The sequence below is a fragment of the Xenopus laevis genome, chromosome 2L, assembly GCF_017654675.1.
Source record: "Xenopus laevis strain J_2021 chromosome 2L, Xenopus_laevis_v10.1, whole genome shotgun sequence".
In the NCBI taxonomy this organism is placed as follows: Eukaryota; Metazoa; Chordata; class Amphibia; order Anura; family Pipidae; genus Xenopus; species Xenopus laevis.
Window position 1 is genome coordinate 144,308,022 of NC_054373.1, and position 17,283 is coordinate 144,325,304.

Below are 17,283 nucleotides of genomic sequence, written 5' to 3' on the forward strand. Positions count from 1 at the left end.
AATAATAGTAGTAGTAGATGTACTACTACTAGTAGTAGATGGAGTAGTAGTTGATCTAGTAGTAGTAGTAGTAATAGTAGTAGTAGATGTAGTAGTAGTAGTAGTAATAGTAGTAGATGTAGTAATAGTAGTAGTAGTAGTAGATGTAGTAGTAGTAATAGTAATAGTAGTAGTAGTAGTAGTAGTTGATGTAGTAATAGTAGTAGTAGATGTAGTTGTAGTAGTAGATGTAGTAGTAATAGTAGTGGTAGTAGTAGTAGTAGTAGTAGTAGTAGATGTAGTAGATGTAGTAGATGTAGTAGATGTAGTAGTAGTAGTAGATGTAGTAGTAGTAGTAGTAATAGTACTAGTAGTAGTAGTAGTAGATGAAGTAGTAGTAGATGTAGTAGTAGTAGATGTAGTAGTAGTAGTAGATGTAGTAGTAGTAATAGTAGTAATAGTAGTAGTAGTAGTAGTAGTTGATGTAGTAATAGTAGTAGTAGATGTAGTTGTAGTAGTAGATGTAGTAGTAATAGTAGTGGTAGTAGTAGTAGTAGTAATAGTAGTAGTAGTAGATGTAGTAGATGTAGTAGTAGTAGTAGTAGTAATAGTAGATGTAGTTGTAGTAGATGTAGTAGTAGATGTAGTACATGTAGTAGATGTAGTAGTAGTAGTAGTAGTAGTAATAGTAGTAGTAGATGTAGTAGTAGTAGTAGTAGTAGTAGTAGTAGATGTAGTAGTAGTAGTAATAGTAATAGTAGTAGTAATAGTAGTAGTAGATGGAGTAGTAGTAATAGTAGTAGTAGTAGATGTAGTAGTAGTAATAGTACTAGTAGTAGATGGAGTAGTAGTAGTAATAGTACTACTACTAGTAGTAGTAGATATAGTAGTAGTAGTAGTAGATATAGTAGTAGTAATAGTAGTAGATGTAGTAGTAATAGTAGTAGTAGTAGATGTAGTTTTAGTAGTAGATGTAGTAGTAGTAGTAGTAGTAATAATAGTAGTAGATGTAGTAGTAGTAGTAGTAGATATAGTAGTAGTAATAGTAGTAGTAGATGTAGTAGTAGTAATAGTAGTAGTAGATGTAGTAGTAGTAGTAGATGTAGTAGTAGATGTAGTAGTAGTAGATGTAGTAGTAGTAGTAGTAGTAGTAGATGTAGTAGTAGTAGTAGTAGATGTAGTAGTAATAGTAGTAATAGTAGTAATCGTAGTAGTAGATGGAGTAGTAGTAGATGGAGTAGTAGTAGTAGTAGATGTAGTAGTAATAGTAGTAGTAGTAGTAGTAGTAGAAGTTAATGTAGTAGTAGTAGTAGTAATAGTAGTAATAGATGTAGTAGATGTAGTAGATGTAGTAGTAGTAATAGTAGATGTAGTAGTAGTAGATGTAGTAGTAGATGTAGTAGATGTAGTAGTAGTAGTAGTAGTAGTAGTAGTAGTAGTAGTAGATGTAGTAGATGTAGTAGTAGTAGTAGTAGATGTAGATGTAGTAGTAGTAGTAGTAGATGTAGTAGTAGTAGTAGTAGTAGTAGTAGTAATAGTACTAGTAGTAGTAGATGAAGTAGTAGTAGATGTAGTAGTAGTAGATGTAGTTGTAGTAGTAGATGTAGTAGTAGATGTAGTAGTAGATGTAGTAGTAGTAGTAGTAATAGTAGTAATAATAGTAGTAGTAGTAGATGTACTACTACTAGTAGTAGATGGAGTAGTAGTTGATCTAGTAGTAGTAGTAATAGTAGTAGTAGATGTAGTAGTAGTAGTAGTAGTAGTAGTAGTAGTAATAGTAGTAGATGTAGTAATAGTAGTAGTAGATGTAGTAGTAGTAGTAATAGTAGTAATAGTAATAGTAGTAGTAGTAGTAGTAGTTGATGTAGTAATAGTAGTAGTAGATGTAGTTGTAGTAGTAGATGTAGTAGTAATAGTAGTGGTAGTAGTAGTAATAGTAGTAGTAGTAGATGTAGTAGATGTAGTAGTAGTAGTAGTAATAGTAGATGTAGTTGTAGTAGATGTAGTAGTAGATGTAGTAGATGTAGTAGTAGTAGTAGTAATAGTAGTAGTAGATGTAGTAGTAGTAGTAGTAGTAGTAGATGTAGTAGTAGTAGTAGTAGTAATAGTAGTAGTAATAGTAGTAGTAGATGGAGTAGTAGTAATAGTAGTAGTAGTAGATGTAGTAGTAGTAATAGTACTAGTAGTAGTAGTAGTAATAGTACTACTACTACTAGTAGTAGATATAGTAGTAGTAGTAGTAGATATAGTAGTAGTAATAGTAGTAGATGTAGTAGTAATAGTAGTAGTAGTAGATGTAGTTTTAGTAGTAGATGTAGTAGTAGTAGTAGTAATAATAGTAGTAGATGTAGTAGATGTAGTAGTAGTAGTAGTAGATATAGTAGTAGTAATAGTAGTAGTAGATGTAGTAGTAGTAATAGTAGTAGTAGATGTAGTAGTAGTAGTAGATGTAGTAGTAGTAATAATAGTAGATGTAGTAGTAGATGATTTAGTAGTAGTAGTAGATGTAGTAGTAGTATTAGTAGTAGATGGAGTAGTAGATGATGTAGTAGGAGTAGTAGTAGTAGTAGGTGTAGTAGGTGTAGTAGTAGATGGAGTAGTAGATGGAGTAGTAGTAGTAGATGGAGTAGTAGTTGATGTAGTAGTAGTAGTAATAGTACTAGTAGTAGTAGATGTAGTAGTAGTAGTAGTAGTAGTAATAGTAGTAGTACTACTAGTAGTAGATGTAGTAGTAGTAGTAGTAGATATAGTAGTAGTACTACTAGTAGTAGATGTAGTCGTAGTAGTAGTAATAGTAGATGTAGTAGTAGATGTAGTAGATGTAGTAGTAGTAGATGTAGTAGTAGTAGTAATAGTAGATGTAGTAGTAGTAGATGTAGATGTAGTAGTAGTAGTAGTAGATGTAGTAGTAGTAGTAGTAGATGTAGTAGTAGATGTAGTAGTAGATGTAGTAGATGTAGTAGTAGTAATAGTAGGAGTAGATGGAGTAGTAGTAGTAATAGTAGGAGTAGATGGAGTAGTAGTAGTAGTAGTAGATGGAGGAGTAGTTGTAGTAGTAGTAGTAGTATTAGATGGAGTAGTTGTAGTAGTAGTATTAGATATAGTAGTAGTAGTAGTATTAGATGTAGTAGTAGTAGTAGTAGTAGATGTAATAGATGTAGTAGATGTAGTAGTAGTAGTAGTTGCTTCATAATTTATTTTGTATGGTTTATAAGTGCATTAGCCTTTCTTATTCTGCCTTTCTACAGCCTACAATTGAAAATGCTTTCTGGTAGTTGGGGTTGCTGACCCCAGAAACCAAAATACAAATTGTTTGAGAGGTCAGTGTTTTTATAGCTTTCTTTTCAGATCCTCTTTGATTCATTTTTCATTACATTTTTGGTTAAAAAGGGTACTGAAGCCCTAGCTACCAGATAGCAGCTGAAATTCCAAGCCTGGACGTTGCAGAACAATAAGTGCACATTTTTTTAAAAGACACAAACATCTTAGAACACCGTCATCTACATTATACTTAAAGGGCACCTATCTGAAAAAATAAGGCCTGCACCCCGGTTGGGAGGAAACAGTGCTATTTTATGCAAAAAAAATTGTTATAGCACAATGCCACTCACACTGGGCGGAAATGTGGGCTGATATTTGACCCGACCCGATGTAAAGGCAAAATAATAAAATCCCATTTTTACTTCTATGGCAGATATTATTTGACTTGTGCTGTTCTGATCATTTATGACAATCCCTAAGCTTAACCTCCCAACTGAAGCCAGGACCACACTGAGCATGTAATCTTGGTATTGCAAAGATGTTAAACAAAGTTACAAGATGACCGAACCCTGTGCCAACTTTGGAAGCATAAATCATTTGTTTAATTGGGCTTCTGGTGCAGGAAGTTCATGTTTATATTTAGTATACAAAATACAGCATTTCTAACATTATTCTATTTTAGACTTTAGTTGCCTTTAAAACAGGCTTATTTAGAGAAGCTACCCTCACTCTGTTACTCTGCTAGCAATTATGGATGCACCAATTCCACTATTTCGGATTCAACTGAATCCTCGAATCCTTAATGAAAGATTTTGCAGAAATACCTAACTGAATCCTAATTTGCATATGCAAATTAGGGAAGGGAAAAATTGGGAAAAACTATTTTTACTTGTTTTGTGACAAAAAGTTACGTGATTCCCCTTCCCAATTTACATATGCAAATTAGGATTTGGTTCGGCCATGCACGAGGATTCAGCTGAATCCGAATCCTGCTGAAAAAGGCAGAATCCCAAACTGAATCCTGGATTTGGTGCATCCTTGCTAGCAATAGCAATACCATATGCTACATCTCTCTCCTGCTTATTTCTGATCTTGCCCACACCTACACCTTGTGTCTCATTTCTTTCCCCTTCCTCACTTTTTTTTGTACCAGTACTGGTAATACAATACCAGTACATGTAATTAATGTGACTTATGGGCAGGTCGATTGGCTCCTGATAAAACTGATCCTAGTGTGTGAATGTGATAAGGATGTTAGATTGTAAGCTCCACTGGGGCAGGGACTGATGCGATTGATATTTCATTTCTGCAGAGCACCTCAGAATGTTGTGGCTTTATAAATAGTTTTTTTTTATTTTATTTTTTAAATATATAAAATTATATAAATCGACAACTAATATTTCTGCTGTATTGGAGAGATAACATGCCATATGTTTCCTTTCTCAGTGTGTAGTATTGGTGATGAGCGATGGGGTATGATGTAAGTCGATTCCAGGGGGATGTTGACGAAGATCTTATTTGCCCCATTTGCAGTGGGGTCTTGGAGGAGCCAGTACAAGTAAGTGAAGCATTTATATGTTGGAACTATTAGAAATTTGTTGAATAATCGCGTTTGAGAACTTTTAATGGTCGACTTTTAATGGTCGACTAATGATCGACTTTTAATGGTTTTTCTTATTTTGTGCTGGTTATGCAAGATTGGATGGCCACCAGTGTATAGTAAACTGGCCATGTTCTGGCCTACACTCCCTGGTATGTAAACAATGGATTGGTGGATACTGTGCTACTAGCCACACTCACAAGGAAGGCCACATTGTTCCATTCCAATTCCAAAATAAACATTTGCCTAATAAAAGAAAACCTAATTCTAAGTAACTTTTCAATATACATTTATTAAAATACTTTCAGCGCATTATTTGTAAAAACATTTGTTATTGAAAGCAGCATTTGCTTAACTCCTAGTTGTTCCTTTTTAAACAATGTTGCAAAAGTCTTCAGGTGGCCATACACGGAGAGATCCGCTCGTTTGGCAATGTCGCCAAACGAGCAGATCTCTCCCCTATATGCCCGATCCAACAGGATTTTTAGTCCCGTCCAATCGACATCTGGCAGACTTTCGGCCAGATATCGATCGGGGAAGCCCGTCTGAGGGCTCCATACACGGGCCAATAAGCTGCCGACTTGGTCTGGCCGCAGCTTTTATCGGCCTGTGTATGGCCACCTTTAGTTCCCCAGCAAAGACAGATCTGTTATTCAGCTGCCTTGTCTTACATTGTATCAACAGTCTGAGCCATCAGGGCAGAGAATAGATAGGGACAGACACAGCAATACATAAACAAATAACTATAAAACCATAGAAAAGAATTTAATGAATGTATATTGCAAAGTTCCTTAGAATTATGTTTTCTTTTATTAGGCAAAAAATATTTTTTTGGGTTGATATTCCCTTTAAAATGATTTTTAAAATATCCTCTGTAAACAGGGCATGTTATAGGTTCTGTAACTTTGTGAATCTTGTCTTTATGTCAGGTCTGTGCTAAACTGACAACTTATTAAACCTGTTTTGACACCGATACATCTTGAAATCACTCTGGTCACTTTGCAGTCTACAGAAACAATTAGTATATGGGAGCATGTACTGTGTTTTTATAAAGGGCAAATAGGAGATTTACACAAAACTTCCTGTCAGGAAACCCAGTGTCAGGAATTGAGACACACATACTGAATAGATTGTCTTGGAAGGGAGTTTTGCCCATTTTTGTCCATAAAATTATAAAAAAAAAAATCTTACTCGAACAAGGAGCTTTCTCTTTTATGGAAGATGGGTTGCCTTTATTTTAGGGGCAGATTTATTAAAGGTCTAAGTGAAATTTCAAATTCAAATGTTTTTTTTTTTTTTGGTCAAAACTCTCAGATACGAATTGTGAATTATCCAAACTCGATTCGAGTTTTAATTTAAATTACGAGATTTATCATACTCTGGCCCTTTAAGAACTCAAATTCGACTATTCGCTACCTTGAATCTGCTGAATTGCTTTGTAAGTCAATGGGAAAGTTCCAGGGATCAAAACCTTCCTGACATCTGAATTGTTTTCGGAGAAATAAACTTGAATCGAGTTTTTCTAAATTCAAATTGAGTTTTTCGATTTTAAGGTTTCGGGTCAATTTCAATAAGTCAGAGTTGAGAAAATTAGATTTTATTAATACATTTTGATATGTCTAATTTATGGTAGTTTTAAAAACTGAAAACTGAAATTCGACCCTTGATAAATGTGCCTCTTAGTATTGCATGAAGGAGGCTATTGCCACAAAACTGGGTGCAAGCAAATATGGTTTCTTAAGGAAAGTGTGTAATGCTGTTTCCATACTCAAGTGCACCTATTTATTTGGCAATTGAATTATTGCATAGTAAGTAGCTTTAAGGTTTTTTTTGGTGTTTGTATTTACTGTAACTCTTTCAATGAATAGTTTCATTTATTTCAGGTCTTACTGGCAGTTGCCAGTTTTATGCTACATTAAGGGCTTCTTTGTATACCAACCTTTACTTTGTAAAATTACGTATATGTCGTTGGGAAGATGACAAAAAGTTGGATGTGTGTGTATGTTTTGGATGACGAAAGAATCACTGCGTTGTATACTTTATTAGTTTAAAGGGGTTGTTCATTTTCCAAACACACTTACAATCAGTTGTTTTTAGATTGTTCACCAGAAATAGACTTTTTTTTTTTTTTTTTTTTTTTTTACAACTACTTTCCATTTTCTCTGTTTTACCAAAAATTAAAGTTTAAAGTTTAATGTTTGTCTGGCAGCTCAGTGATCCAGGCTAGTGATGTGCGGGCTGACCCAAAACCTGCAGGTCAACCACCTATTGGGTGGGTTCAGGTTGAAATTTGGTCAACTATTAAGAGTTAGGGACCGGCTAGGTGTGGGCTACAGTGAGGAAGTATACTCCTTCACTGTTCCAAAGATTCCCTGTTTTGAGGTGCGCACAAAATCGTACAGAGCGATAAGATACGGGTATGGGTTTGGGGCAGGTTCTGCAATGGCAACACCTTTCAGGTTAGTCTGGTGTGGGTTAAGATTTTGTAGGTTAGAGTTGGTGTATGTTACATTTTTCCTGACCCTCGCATCACTAATTCAGGTGCAGAGCTGAATTGTTACAATGTACTACATTGTTGATACATTTCTCAGCAACATCTGTTTAATAGCAACTATTGTATCAATTATAGCAGCTGTTGCCCTATGAAATAATTGCAAATCCTATTTTATCATGTTAATCAAGCAAAATAAACTATACTTACACTATATAAATTATTTAAATCTTGTTTTATTCTGGCTGGGAATTCATAATCGCAAGCAGTGCCCTTTTGTATTATTAAGGCAAGACTTGCATCCTCTCAAAATCTTGTTTGTGAGCCAGATTGGGGGCCTGATGCCCAAGCACTGGCTACACAAATGGTGAGGAGTGAGGGGAAATGTGCAGTAGTGACAACTAAGAAGTGATGAATTGAAGGTGAAAGTAATTGCCTGCCCTTCCTCTATCCTAAGGCAGAGGGGAGGGACAGGCAATGTATGATTGACAGCTGACATTTTAAAACGAGTTTACAACAGGTATGGACACTTTAATGAAAATCAAACTGGATTTCATGTTTAACTTGAAGAGTACTTTTATTATACAACTTTTATGTCTGGGCGACAGGTCCCCTTTAATGAATTCTGCTCAGCAGGGCCAAAGATAATAATTCATCAATTTAATGTATTAATTTAAAACCGTTTACAAAGCTGTTTTAGAAAGACATTAGAATATATAATATTAGGAAAAAGGTCTAAAATAGAATGTAACTGAAGAGTCCTTATTTCTGGTGAACTATCTGAAATCAACTGAACCGGAGAAAGTGTTGGTAGGTGAACAATTTATTTAAGGGATAATGAGCTGTGTCGTTCATCTTATTATTCTTTGAGTAGGTAGTCAGTGGCCTTATTACCTTTTGTATTCGTTTATTGTGTCCAAATGCATCTGCTTTAAAACAATATATACTTATTTATTAATGTCCTCAACCTGTAGGCTCCTCACTGCGAGCACGCATTCTGCAATGCCTGCATTACCCAGTGGTTCTCTCAGCAACAAACCTGTCCTGTCGACCGCAGTGTTGTGACAGTCGCCCATTTACGCCCAGTTCCCCGCATCATGCGGAATATGCTATCAAAGTTGCAGATTACATGTGACAACGCAGTTTTTGGCTGTACCTCCATTGCGCGACTTGACAACCTCATGTCTCACCTTAGTGACTGTGAACATAATCCAAAACGACCAGTGACATGTAAACAGGGTTGTGGGTAAGTAGCTCTTTTTCTACAGGTTAATAGCATTCATAAATATGGCCTTATATGTGAGAATATATGAAGATCGTGTTGTGAAGTTCAGTCCGTTATTTCCTGTCTATTAAGGCTGGGATATTAAGACTCATTAGGCCCTTTAGTTTTTCAGTAGTTGACTTCAAATTGTTTTAATGATTATTTATTATTTGTATTTCCCTTGACAGCTTTTCAGTGAATTTTTATTTTTCATTAACACTGGAAGATTTGCTCATGTTATCAAGAAACCAAAGATGTGGCACCTATGCATGTTGTGTAGAACTGCTGCCTTCTTGCAAAGTGTGAAAGTCATCCAACCCTTTCTCAAAGCTTTTTTTTTTTTTGTATCTGTCAGTACAACCACTTCTGGGAGAGAATTCCACAACCGCACAGCCCTCACTGTAACAAACCTTGTTTCAAGTATTAAGATGAAACCTCCTTTCCTCTAATCTGAATGGAATAGAGCAGGGATCCCCAACCTTTTGAACCTGTGAGCAACATTTTAGAAGAAAAATGAGTTGGGGTGCAACACAAGCATGAAAAATGTTCTTGTGGTGCCAAATAAGTGCTGTGATTGGCCATTTGGTAGCCCATATGTGGATTGTCAACCTACATGGGAGCAACATCCAAGGGGTTGGAGAGCAACATGTTGCTCACGAGCTACTGTTTGGGAATCACTGGATTAGAGGCTTTATTATATTGTCTCCTTGCATATTTATAAGTGGTTATCATATCCCTCTTCTCCAGTGTAAACAACCCTAACATGTCCAGTTTTTCTTCATAACTGAGACTTTCCATACCCTTTACCAGCTTCGTTGCTGTTCTGTCCCAAAATAAAAAATTACCGTCGGCTCCCACAAATTTATATCCTTTTAATACAGCTGAAAACCTGTTTGCTTCTATAGCTGTTGGTTGGCTTTGCTAGCTACAGCCAAGTTCATTATCTATAAGGACCCCAAAGTACTTTTCAATCACTGCATAACCTTACATTTATCAACAATAAATCACATCTGCTACTTTGCTACCCAGGTAGCCATTATGTCCAGATCCTGTTGCAGGGATGCCACGTTCTGGATGGAAATAATTAGCCTGCACAGTTTTGTGTTATCTGCAAACGGTTTACAAGTCACTTGCAGTGCCTACTCCCAAGTCAAGTGGACCCAATACAGAACCCTGCGACACCCTACTAAGACAACCCTATAACAGAGAGAATGTACTATTGACAACCACTGTATAAAACAACTTTGCCAAGGCCAACAGACCTTAGTTTAGAAAGCAGTTGTTAGGCAAAATCCAAATAGATGACCTCTACTGCAACCTCACTCTTCAACTTCCTACTTACTGCATTATAAAAAGCAATTAAATATGTTTGACGTCGCCTGCTTGATCAGAGAGGCGCCAAACATAATCGGTCTCAAAATGGGCTCCCACAAAGAGAAACTGTCACTATTTGGAAATGACACACTTTTCTATCTAGCAAATCCGACATCTGACCTTCAGGCAGCCCTACGAATGATAAATACCCATACCGTTTACTCAGGCCCTCAAAATGAATTGGGCAAAATATACTCTATTTCCAATAGACACTCTCTCTCCACATCTGCCACCATATATCGGGGTCCTGCAGTGGGCCTCATCATTTACATACCTAGGTATCACTATATACAAAGACCTGAAACAGTTTATTTATAGCTAGAAAATAAAACTAAAGTGTGGACCAGACTGCCTCCCTGATAGGGAGTATTAATTTATTCAAAATGACGATGCCCCCGAAATTTACATACATCTTTCACCAAGCACCCACCAAAATCCCAGCAAAATTTTTCTTAAAACCAAAAGGCCTAATAACTCATTTATACTGGGGTTCCTCCACCCCAAGGATTAGTGCAGCAAACTTCAATAAAACTTGAATTGTTAAAAAAAAATGTCTGACATAAGTGTATTGGCTTTTTATGATGCAGTGAGCAGGGACACTTATACTGTGAATTAACTATATAGTGACTTGAATACCATTTATATGAATAGGTTGCTGTGTAGCATAATAGGTTGAAGAGGTTGTAAATCGAAATGTAAAACTGCAAATAATTAAAACAAAGGTAATACTAGGCAACTTTCTTGTACATTGATTACAAATCTTCAGTTATTTAAAAGTTACTTGAAATTGTAATGAATCACTATTTGAAAGTAGTATCTATCCTCTGCTACTCTCTGCTGAACCTGACTACATGTATCATTGAAACAATGTTAGGATAGTCAGCTCCGTGTCCCATCAATGCTTTGTCCTCTTCTGTCAATTTCCTTCTTTACAGGTCTGTAACCACTGAAAATTCAAGGCATTCAAGGCATTGTGGGAACTGGAGTCTTGACTGGGGGAAAGCTGATTACTGGCATAAAGTTTGTTTCACTTGTAGCAACAACATCCAACAGTGCAGTAAATAGGAAAGGCTGCTTTCAAGCTTGAACTTTTAGAAGATGGCAGCAAGATATTTACAGATATCAAAATAACATTGTCTGTGTTTATCACTCTTCCAGGCTGGAAATGCCCAAAGATGAACTACCAAACCACAACTGCATAAAACACCTTCGCTCTGTGGTGCAGCAGCAGCAGATACGAATAGGGGAGCTGGAGAAAGCCGCTGCTGAGAGCAAGCACCAGCTCTCTGAACAGGTAACCTCTTTGCATCCTTATACCTCTTTGCGTAAGTTGCTGTTCATTGGTACTTCTGTTTGGATTCCGGGGTTATAAAGAAATATAGACTAACCAAGTTTTTTTCTTTTAAAAAGAATGATTATATTACAAATAATATTACATAGCTCTGGTTATTGATGTGCTCCAGCTGCCATAGATATAGTAAGAGATGATAAAAAATTGGGCTAAACCATGTCTATATCACACCACTATTTAATATTTGTATAGCCAAATCTAGTGGCCATCCAATTCAGCTTGCTCAAAATCGTAGTATTATCAGTGGTGAAAAAATGGAAAATAAAACACCAAGGCAAAAGTAAAGGAGACAAGTAACGTTCTGTTATTTTCATACTTTAATTATTTAACAGTGCCCCTGAATGGAGATGTAAAACAATAAATATTTTAAGATAAAAATCGCTGATCAAGCTTGTATTTTAGCTGTGCCGTCATCTACCCCTAAGGTTGAAGAGGGCCACAGCTATATAAGCAGGCCACTCTTCTGGCCAAGGACAACTTCTAGAATTTTCTTTAGACTGGGCTGAGTAATATATATGTTGGCTTAAATCAGGGGTCCGCAACCTTTGTTTTTTTTTTACTCATGAGCCGCATTCAAATGTAAAAAAGTTAGGGAGCAACAATAAACCTGTTTTTTTATGCACCCAAAACTTCTCTCCAAGCCAGGAATTGAAAAATAAATAACTGCTTTGAGGCCACTGGGAGCAACATCCAAGGGGTTGGAGAGCAACATGTTACTCATGGGGCACGGGTTGGGGACTACTGGCTTAAATATTCCCCTGTTCCAAGTGGTCTCTTAGAACGGGGGGTCTAGGGCCACAAAAAATTTCCACTAAAGGATGCAGAGCATTTCTATTGTTTGTTTTAGCACTTTAATTTATATGTCATGGTTTGTCCTTGTCTGAAAAGAACTACTTATCTTTTACATTTTGACCGAACGTGCCTCTTTAACATCCACAGAAAAGGGATATCCAGTTGCTGAAAGCCTACACGAGAGCCATCCGAAGCGCCAATCCAAACATACAGAACCTAGAAGAAACTATAAAGTACAATGAAATCCTTGAGTAAGTTTCCTTTCATAAAAAGCTGTGGCTGAGGAAGCCCACTTTTAGTTATAAACTCTGATTTACTCTAAGATATGGATTTACTGCACATTGCAAGTTATGCTTTAAAGGAGAAATCAACCCCTTATTCAAGAAAACCCTACCCTACATAGACCCCCCCCCAGCCTAGCTGCTACCCCGAGTAAATGCCCCTAACGTTTTACTTACCGATCGGTGCCGATTCAGGGCATCGGAGTTCACGGCAGCCATCTTCTTCTTGGGCTTCGGCAATTTACTTGACTTATGGCGCATGTTCAGTTGTTTGGGACCGGTAGACTGCTCCAACTGCACATGCTCCGATATGGCACTTACTTCCTGAAGATTACCGAAGAGAATAAGATGGTGCCTGCGAACTCCGTTGGACAGAATCTGCACCAAGGGGTAAGTAAAAAAGTTAGGGGCATTTACCCGTGGTAGCAGCTAGCCTAGGGGGGGGTCTATGTAGGGTAGGGGGTAGGGTTTTCTTAAAGGGATACTGTCATGGGGAAAAAAAAATTTTTCAAAATGAATTGTTAATAGTGCTGCTCCAGCAGAATTCTGCACTGAAATCCATTTCTCAAAAGAGCAAACAGATTTTTTTTATATTCAATTTTGAAATCTGACATGGGGCTAGACATATTGTTAATTTCCCAGCTGCCCAAAGTCATGTGACTTGTGCTCTGATAAACTTCAATCACTCTTTACTGCTGTACTGCAAGTTGGAGTGATATCACCCCCTCCCTTTCCCCCCCCCAGCAGCCTAACAACAGAACAATGGGAAGGTAACCAGATAGCAGCTCCCTAACACAAGATAACAGCTGCCTGGTAGATCTAAGAACAACACTCCATAGCAAAAACCCATGTCCCACTGAGACTCCTTCAGTTACATTGAGAAGGAAAAACAGCAGCCTGCCAGAAAGCATTTCTCTCCTAAAGTGCAGGCACAAGTCACATGACTGGGGCAGCTGGGAAATTGACAAAATGTCTAGCCCCATGTCAGATTTCAAAATTGAACATAAAAAATCTTTTTGCTCTTTTGAGAAATGGATTTCAGTGCAGAATTCAGCTGGAGCAGCACTATTAACTGATGCGTTTTGAAAAAAAACATATTTTCTGATGACAGGATCCCTTTAAATAAAGGGTTGAATTTTCCTTTAATACATCTGAATTTATTGCCTATTTTGGCTGCCCTGTGGGTAATATCAGCTGTCACTGTAACTCATGTAGACTAGATCAAATGCTATGAAACAACTCGGTCTGCACATGATTACACTGTCATTTTGCCTTCAATGACATTCAGCACTACAGAACATAGTGCATATTATACCGTATAGACCTTGGACTAATATATCATAATTGCCATTGTTAAATGTATGTCTTGTATGCCCTGTGTAACTAGACCCTTCAGGTTACTCCATATAATCATTTTAAGAAGATTTGGGGGGGGGGTTGTCTGCAAATTTTTGGGGAGTTGATTGCTATTGTGAACAATGGCAATCACTTTAAATAAAATAACCACAAAGCAGTCAGGGTTTATGCAGAAAAGCCATGATTCCCTGATTGAGTGTGCAGAGTGGGCACATTGCTTTGGGTAAAATATCCATTTTATGAAACATAAACTCCTTCTGGAGCTGAAATATCTAAACTAAACTTCATCTGAAATGTAAATGATGATAGAATTAGGTAAATATTACAAAACTGATCATGTACATGGTAGCAGTGAATAGAGGCGGATTATGTGATGTACTGTCTTTTCACCCTTACATACATACAGTATGTCCTTTAATTCCATGAATACATTGCTTTGTAAAGCAAATACATATTTCACATGCACACAGATAACCCAGAAACACGTGTTCCTATTTTACACCATAGTTTTCTAGGTCCCCACTTGATTAAGATTATTCAGCCATCATACTTGCCAAAAATAGGTGGTTCATTCTTCTGTGCATGCTTCCTGTTGGGTTCTTCCTTTTAAACACTTCCTACATTGCAGTTTATAGCGTGGGGCCACTAAAGGGTTAAAAATAAAGTACACAGACACTTGAGGGGCATATATTTATTAAAGGATGAAAAAATTATTCTCCACTAAATTCCCATAAGCCTATGCTTTAGATAATATTATTGTTAATACTTTTAGTAGTATAGGCATGAGGCCTGTTATCAAGAATGCTAGGGACCCTGGGTTTTCCGGATAAGGGATCTTTCCGTAATTTGGATCTTCATACCTTAAGTGTGCTAGTAAGTCATGTAAACATTAAATAACCCCTAAGGACATACACTCCATGTATAAGGCACACATTTAAAGGGTCAATGCATATGTAACCATTTTCCTTGCCTGGCTTTAGATAACATTTGGATTAACGACTGAAATGTCTCTTGATACAATTTGTAACCTGGAATATGTTTTTGTTTTGTTTTCCTTTTTGTTTCTTTTTGTTGGGTAAAACCAAAAATCTCAATTAAAAAAAAAAAAAAAAAATTAAATAAATCCAATCGGCTGGTTTTGCCTCCAATCATTATTGGGAAAAGGGAAATTGTTTTTAAAAATGTGGATTATTTGGATAAAATGGAGCCTATGGGAGACAGCCTTTCTGTAATTCAGATCTTTCTGGGTAATGGTTTTTCAGACAACTGATCCCATACCTGTACTAAATACAATTGAGTGTTTTTTAGTAGTAAACCATCACTCTGTAGTTGTTTCTGACCCAAAGTCACGAATATGTATTATTTAGATGTAGCTGAAAGAAAAGGTGATGTTTGTTTATGTAATAGAATAATAGACGAGCTTGGCAAACACAGAGCACTACTGGCATGCTTCACTTACATTATATGACTCGCGTCCTTCTCAGGTTTTGAAAGTTGGTATTTATGTCTTTATGTCTTTATTTTTTTTTTTTTTTGATAGGTGGGTAAACTCCTTACAGCCAGCACGTGTGACCAGATGGGGCGGAATGATATCCACACCAGATGGCGTCCTACAAGCTGTCATCAAGCGCTCTCTTCTGGAAAGTGGCTGTCCAGCCTCCATCATACATGAGCTTATTGAGAACACTCATGAATGTAACTGGCCACAGGGTCTGGCCACACTTGAGACTAGGCAAATGAACAGGAGGTATTATGAGAACTATGTGGCCAAACGTATTCCTGGCAAGCAGGCTGTGCTGGTGATGGCTTGTGAGAACCAGCACATGGGGGAGAATATGGTGCTGGAACCTGGACTAGTGCTGTTCTTTGCTCATGGAGTTGAATAAATTTAAAGGGACATCAACCAATAAACCTGCACTCCAGTTGCGATTTCATCAGCTCTATCTCCAGTAAGAAGCCGCTTCTTAATACTAAAGTAACCATGAATATCTACTGTCTCCAGACCCAACTAATGCCTAATGACTGGGTGCTTAGTGATAACTTCCAAAAGGAGTATCTCTATAAACCTTCGTTTGGGGCTGGTATTTATGGAAATCAAAGATGCACTATAAACACAGTTTGCTGCACGGCTGGCCTCCTTGGGTTTGATACTGGAACGGTTAGGAAAGACTAGAGTTTCAAGATTAGCTGAAAAATGGGCATTTTACAAGAAGGCGGTGTAAAACCACAGTCTCTGATCACTGGTGTCTGCTAAGACAATGATATCCTGTAACTTGAACCTGAACTCGTGCAGACTCATTTGGACTTGGATCTTGTGGCAGCGGGCTAAAAAGAGAAAGTAGATATTTTTTTACTCCCTATATAATTTAGTTCTATTGAAAAATTCAGTATACTTTAGCAGGGTATAGCTTTCTGTCACAGTAGATTGATATCAGGTTGTTGCACAAAAATGCACTCATGAAACCAAAATAAAGCAGGTCACCAATGCCATATAGTTACACGTTCAATGTGTCACATGTCAAATACCACAATATGTCCTCAATAAATGGAAATGTTTGTGATTGCAGAATAGTCTAGTGTTGGGCATATACTGTTATTTACAGAACATGTATATTATTTCCTGCCGTTTTTTGTTTTTTTTTGTAACTTATATTTTTATTTGTTTTCACAATAAAATACAAATACAACAATTATCACCTTATGCCTTTTGTCTTTCTGTACATTATTATCTGTTATTTTAAACAATATTGCTTAAGACTTGAACAACATTACTAATTACAAATCCATAAGGGAAAGGGAGAGTAAAAAAGGAAAGAAAGTGGAGTGGGGAGAGGAAAAAACACAGGAGGTTACATTTTCATGTTGTCAGATCTAAAATCTGACGTTCTAAGTTTCGGTATTTATAGTAGTCATATAATCCCAATTTCAACAAAGACAGCAGCACTCTGGTAATTTGAAAAAAGTTGAGTCTTTACTTAAAGGGATACTGTCATGGGAAAACATGTCTTTTTCAAAATGCATCAGTTAATAGTGCTGCTCCAGCAGAAGTCTGCACTGAAATCCATTTTTCAAAAGAGCAAACCGATTTTGTTATTTTCAATTTTGAAATCTGACATGGACATCTTGTCCTAACAACAGAACAATGGGAAGGTAAGGAGATGGCAGCTCCCTAACACAAGATAACAGCTGCCTGGTAGATCTAAGAACAGCACTAAATAGTAAAAGCCATGTCCCACTGAGACTGAAATAACAGCTTGCCAGAAAGTAATTCCATCCTAGTGCAGGCACAAGTCACATGACTAGGGCAGCTGGGAAACTGATAAAATGTCTAGCCCGATGTCAGATTTCAAAATTGAATATAAAAAAATCTGTTTGCGCTTTTGAGAAATGGATTTGAGTACAGAATTCTGCTGGAGCAGCACTATTAACTGATGCGTTTTGGAAAAAACATGTTTTTCCATGACAGTATCCCTTTACAGTGCCTCAAGGCATAGTAGTCTGGAACTGCTAAGCCCCCTTAGTTCCTTGTTGCTA

The 17,283-nt window shown here is 36.9% G+C and overlaps 1 protein-coding gene across 1 annotated transcript in view; it reads left to right on the forward strand.

The window, feature by feature from the left end:
* The window catches only part of rnf41.L (ring finger protein 41 L homeolog), a 38,931-nt gene extending 22,488 nt beyond the window's left edge, over nucleotides 1-16,443 (forward strand). The window contains 5 exon segments of the mRNA NM_001094785.1: nucleotides 4,687-4,798; nucleotides 8,306-8,577; nucleotides 11,128-11,263; nucleotides 12,260-12,363; nucleotides 15,290-16,443. Of these exon segments, the coding sequence (NP_001088254.1) occupies nucleotides 4,709-4,798; nucleotides 8,306-8,577; nucleotides 11,128-11,263; nucleotides 12,260-12,363; nucleotides 15,290-15,635 (948 nt within the window). The 5' untranslated portion in view covers nucleotides 4,687-4,708 and the 3' untranslated portion in view covers nucleotides 15,636-16,443.
* The last annotated feature ends 840 nt before the right edge of the window (nucleotides 16,444-17,283 follow it).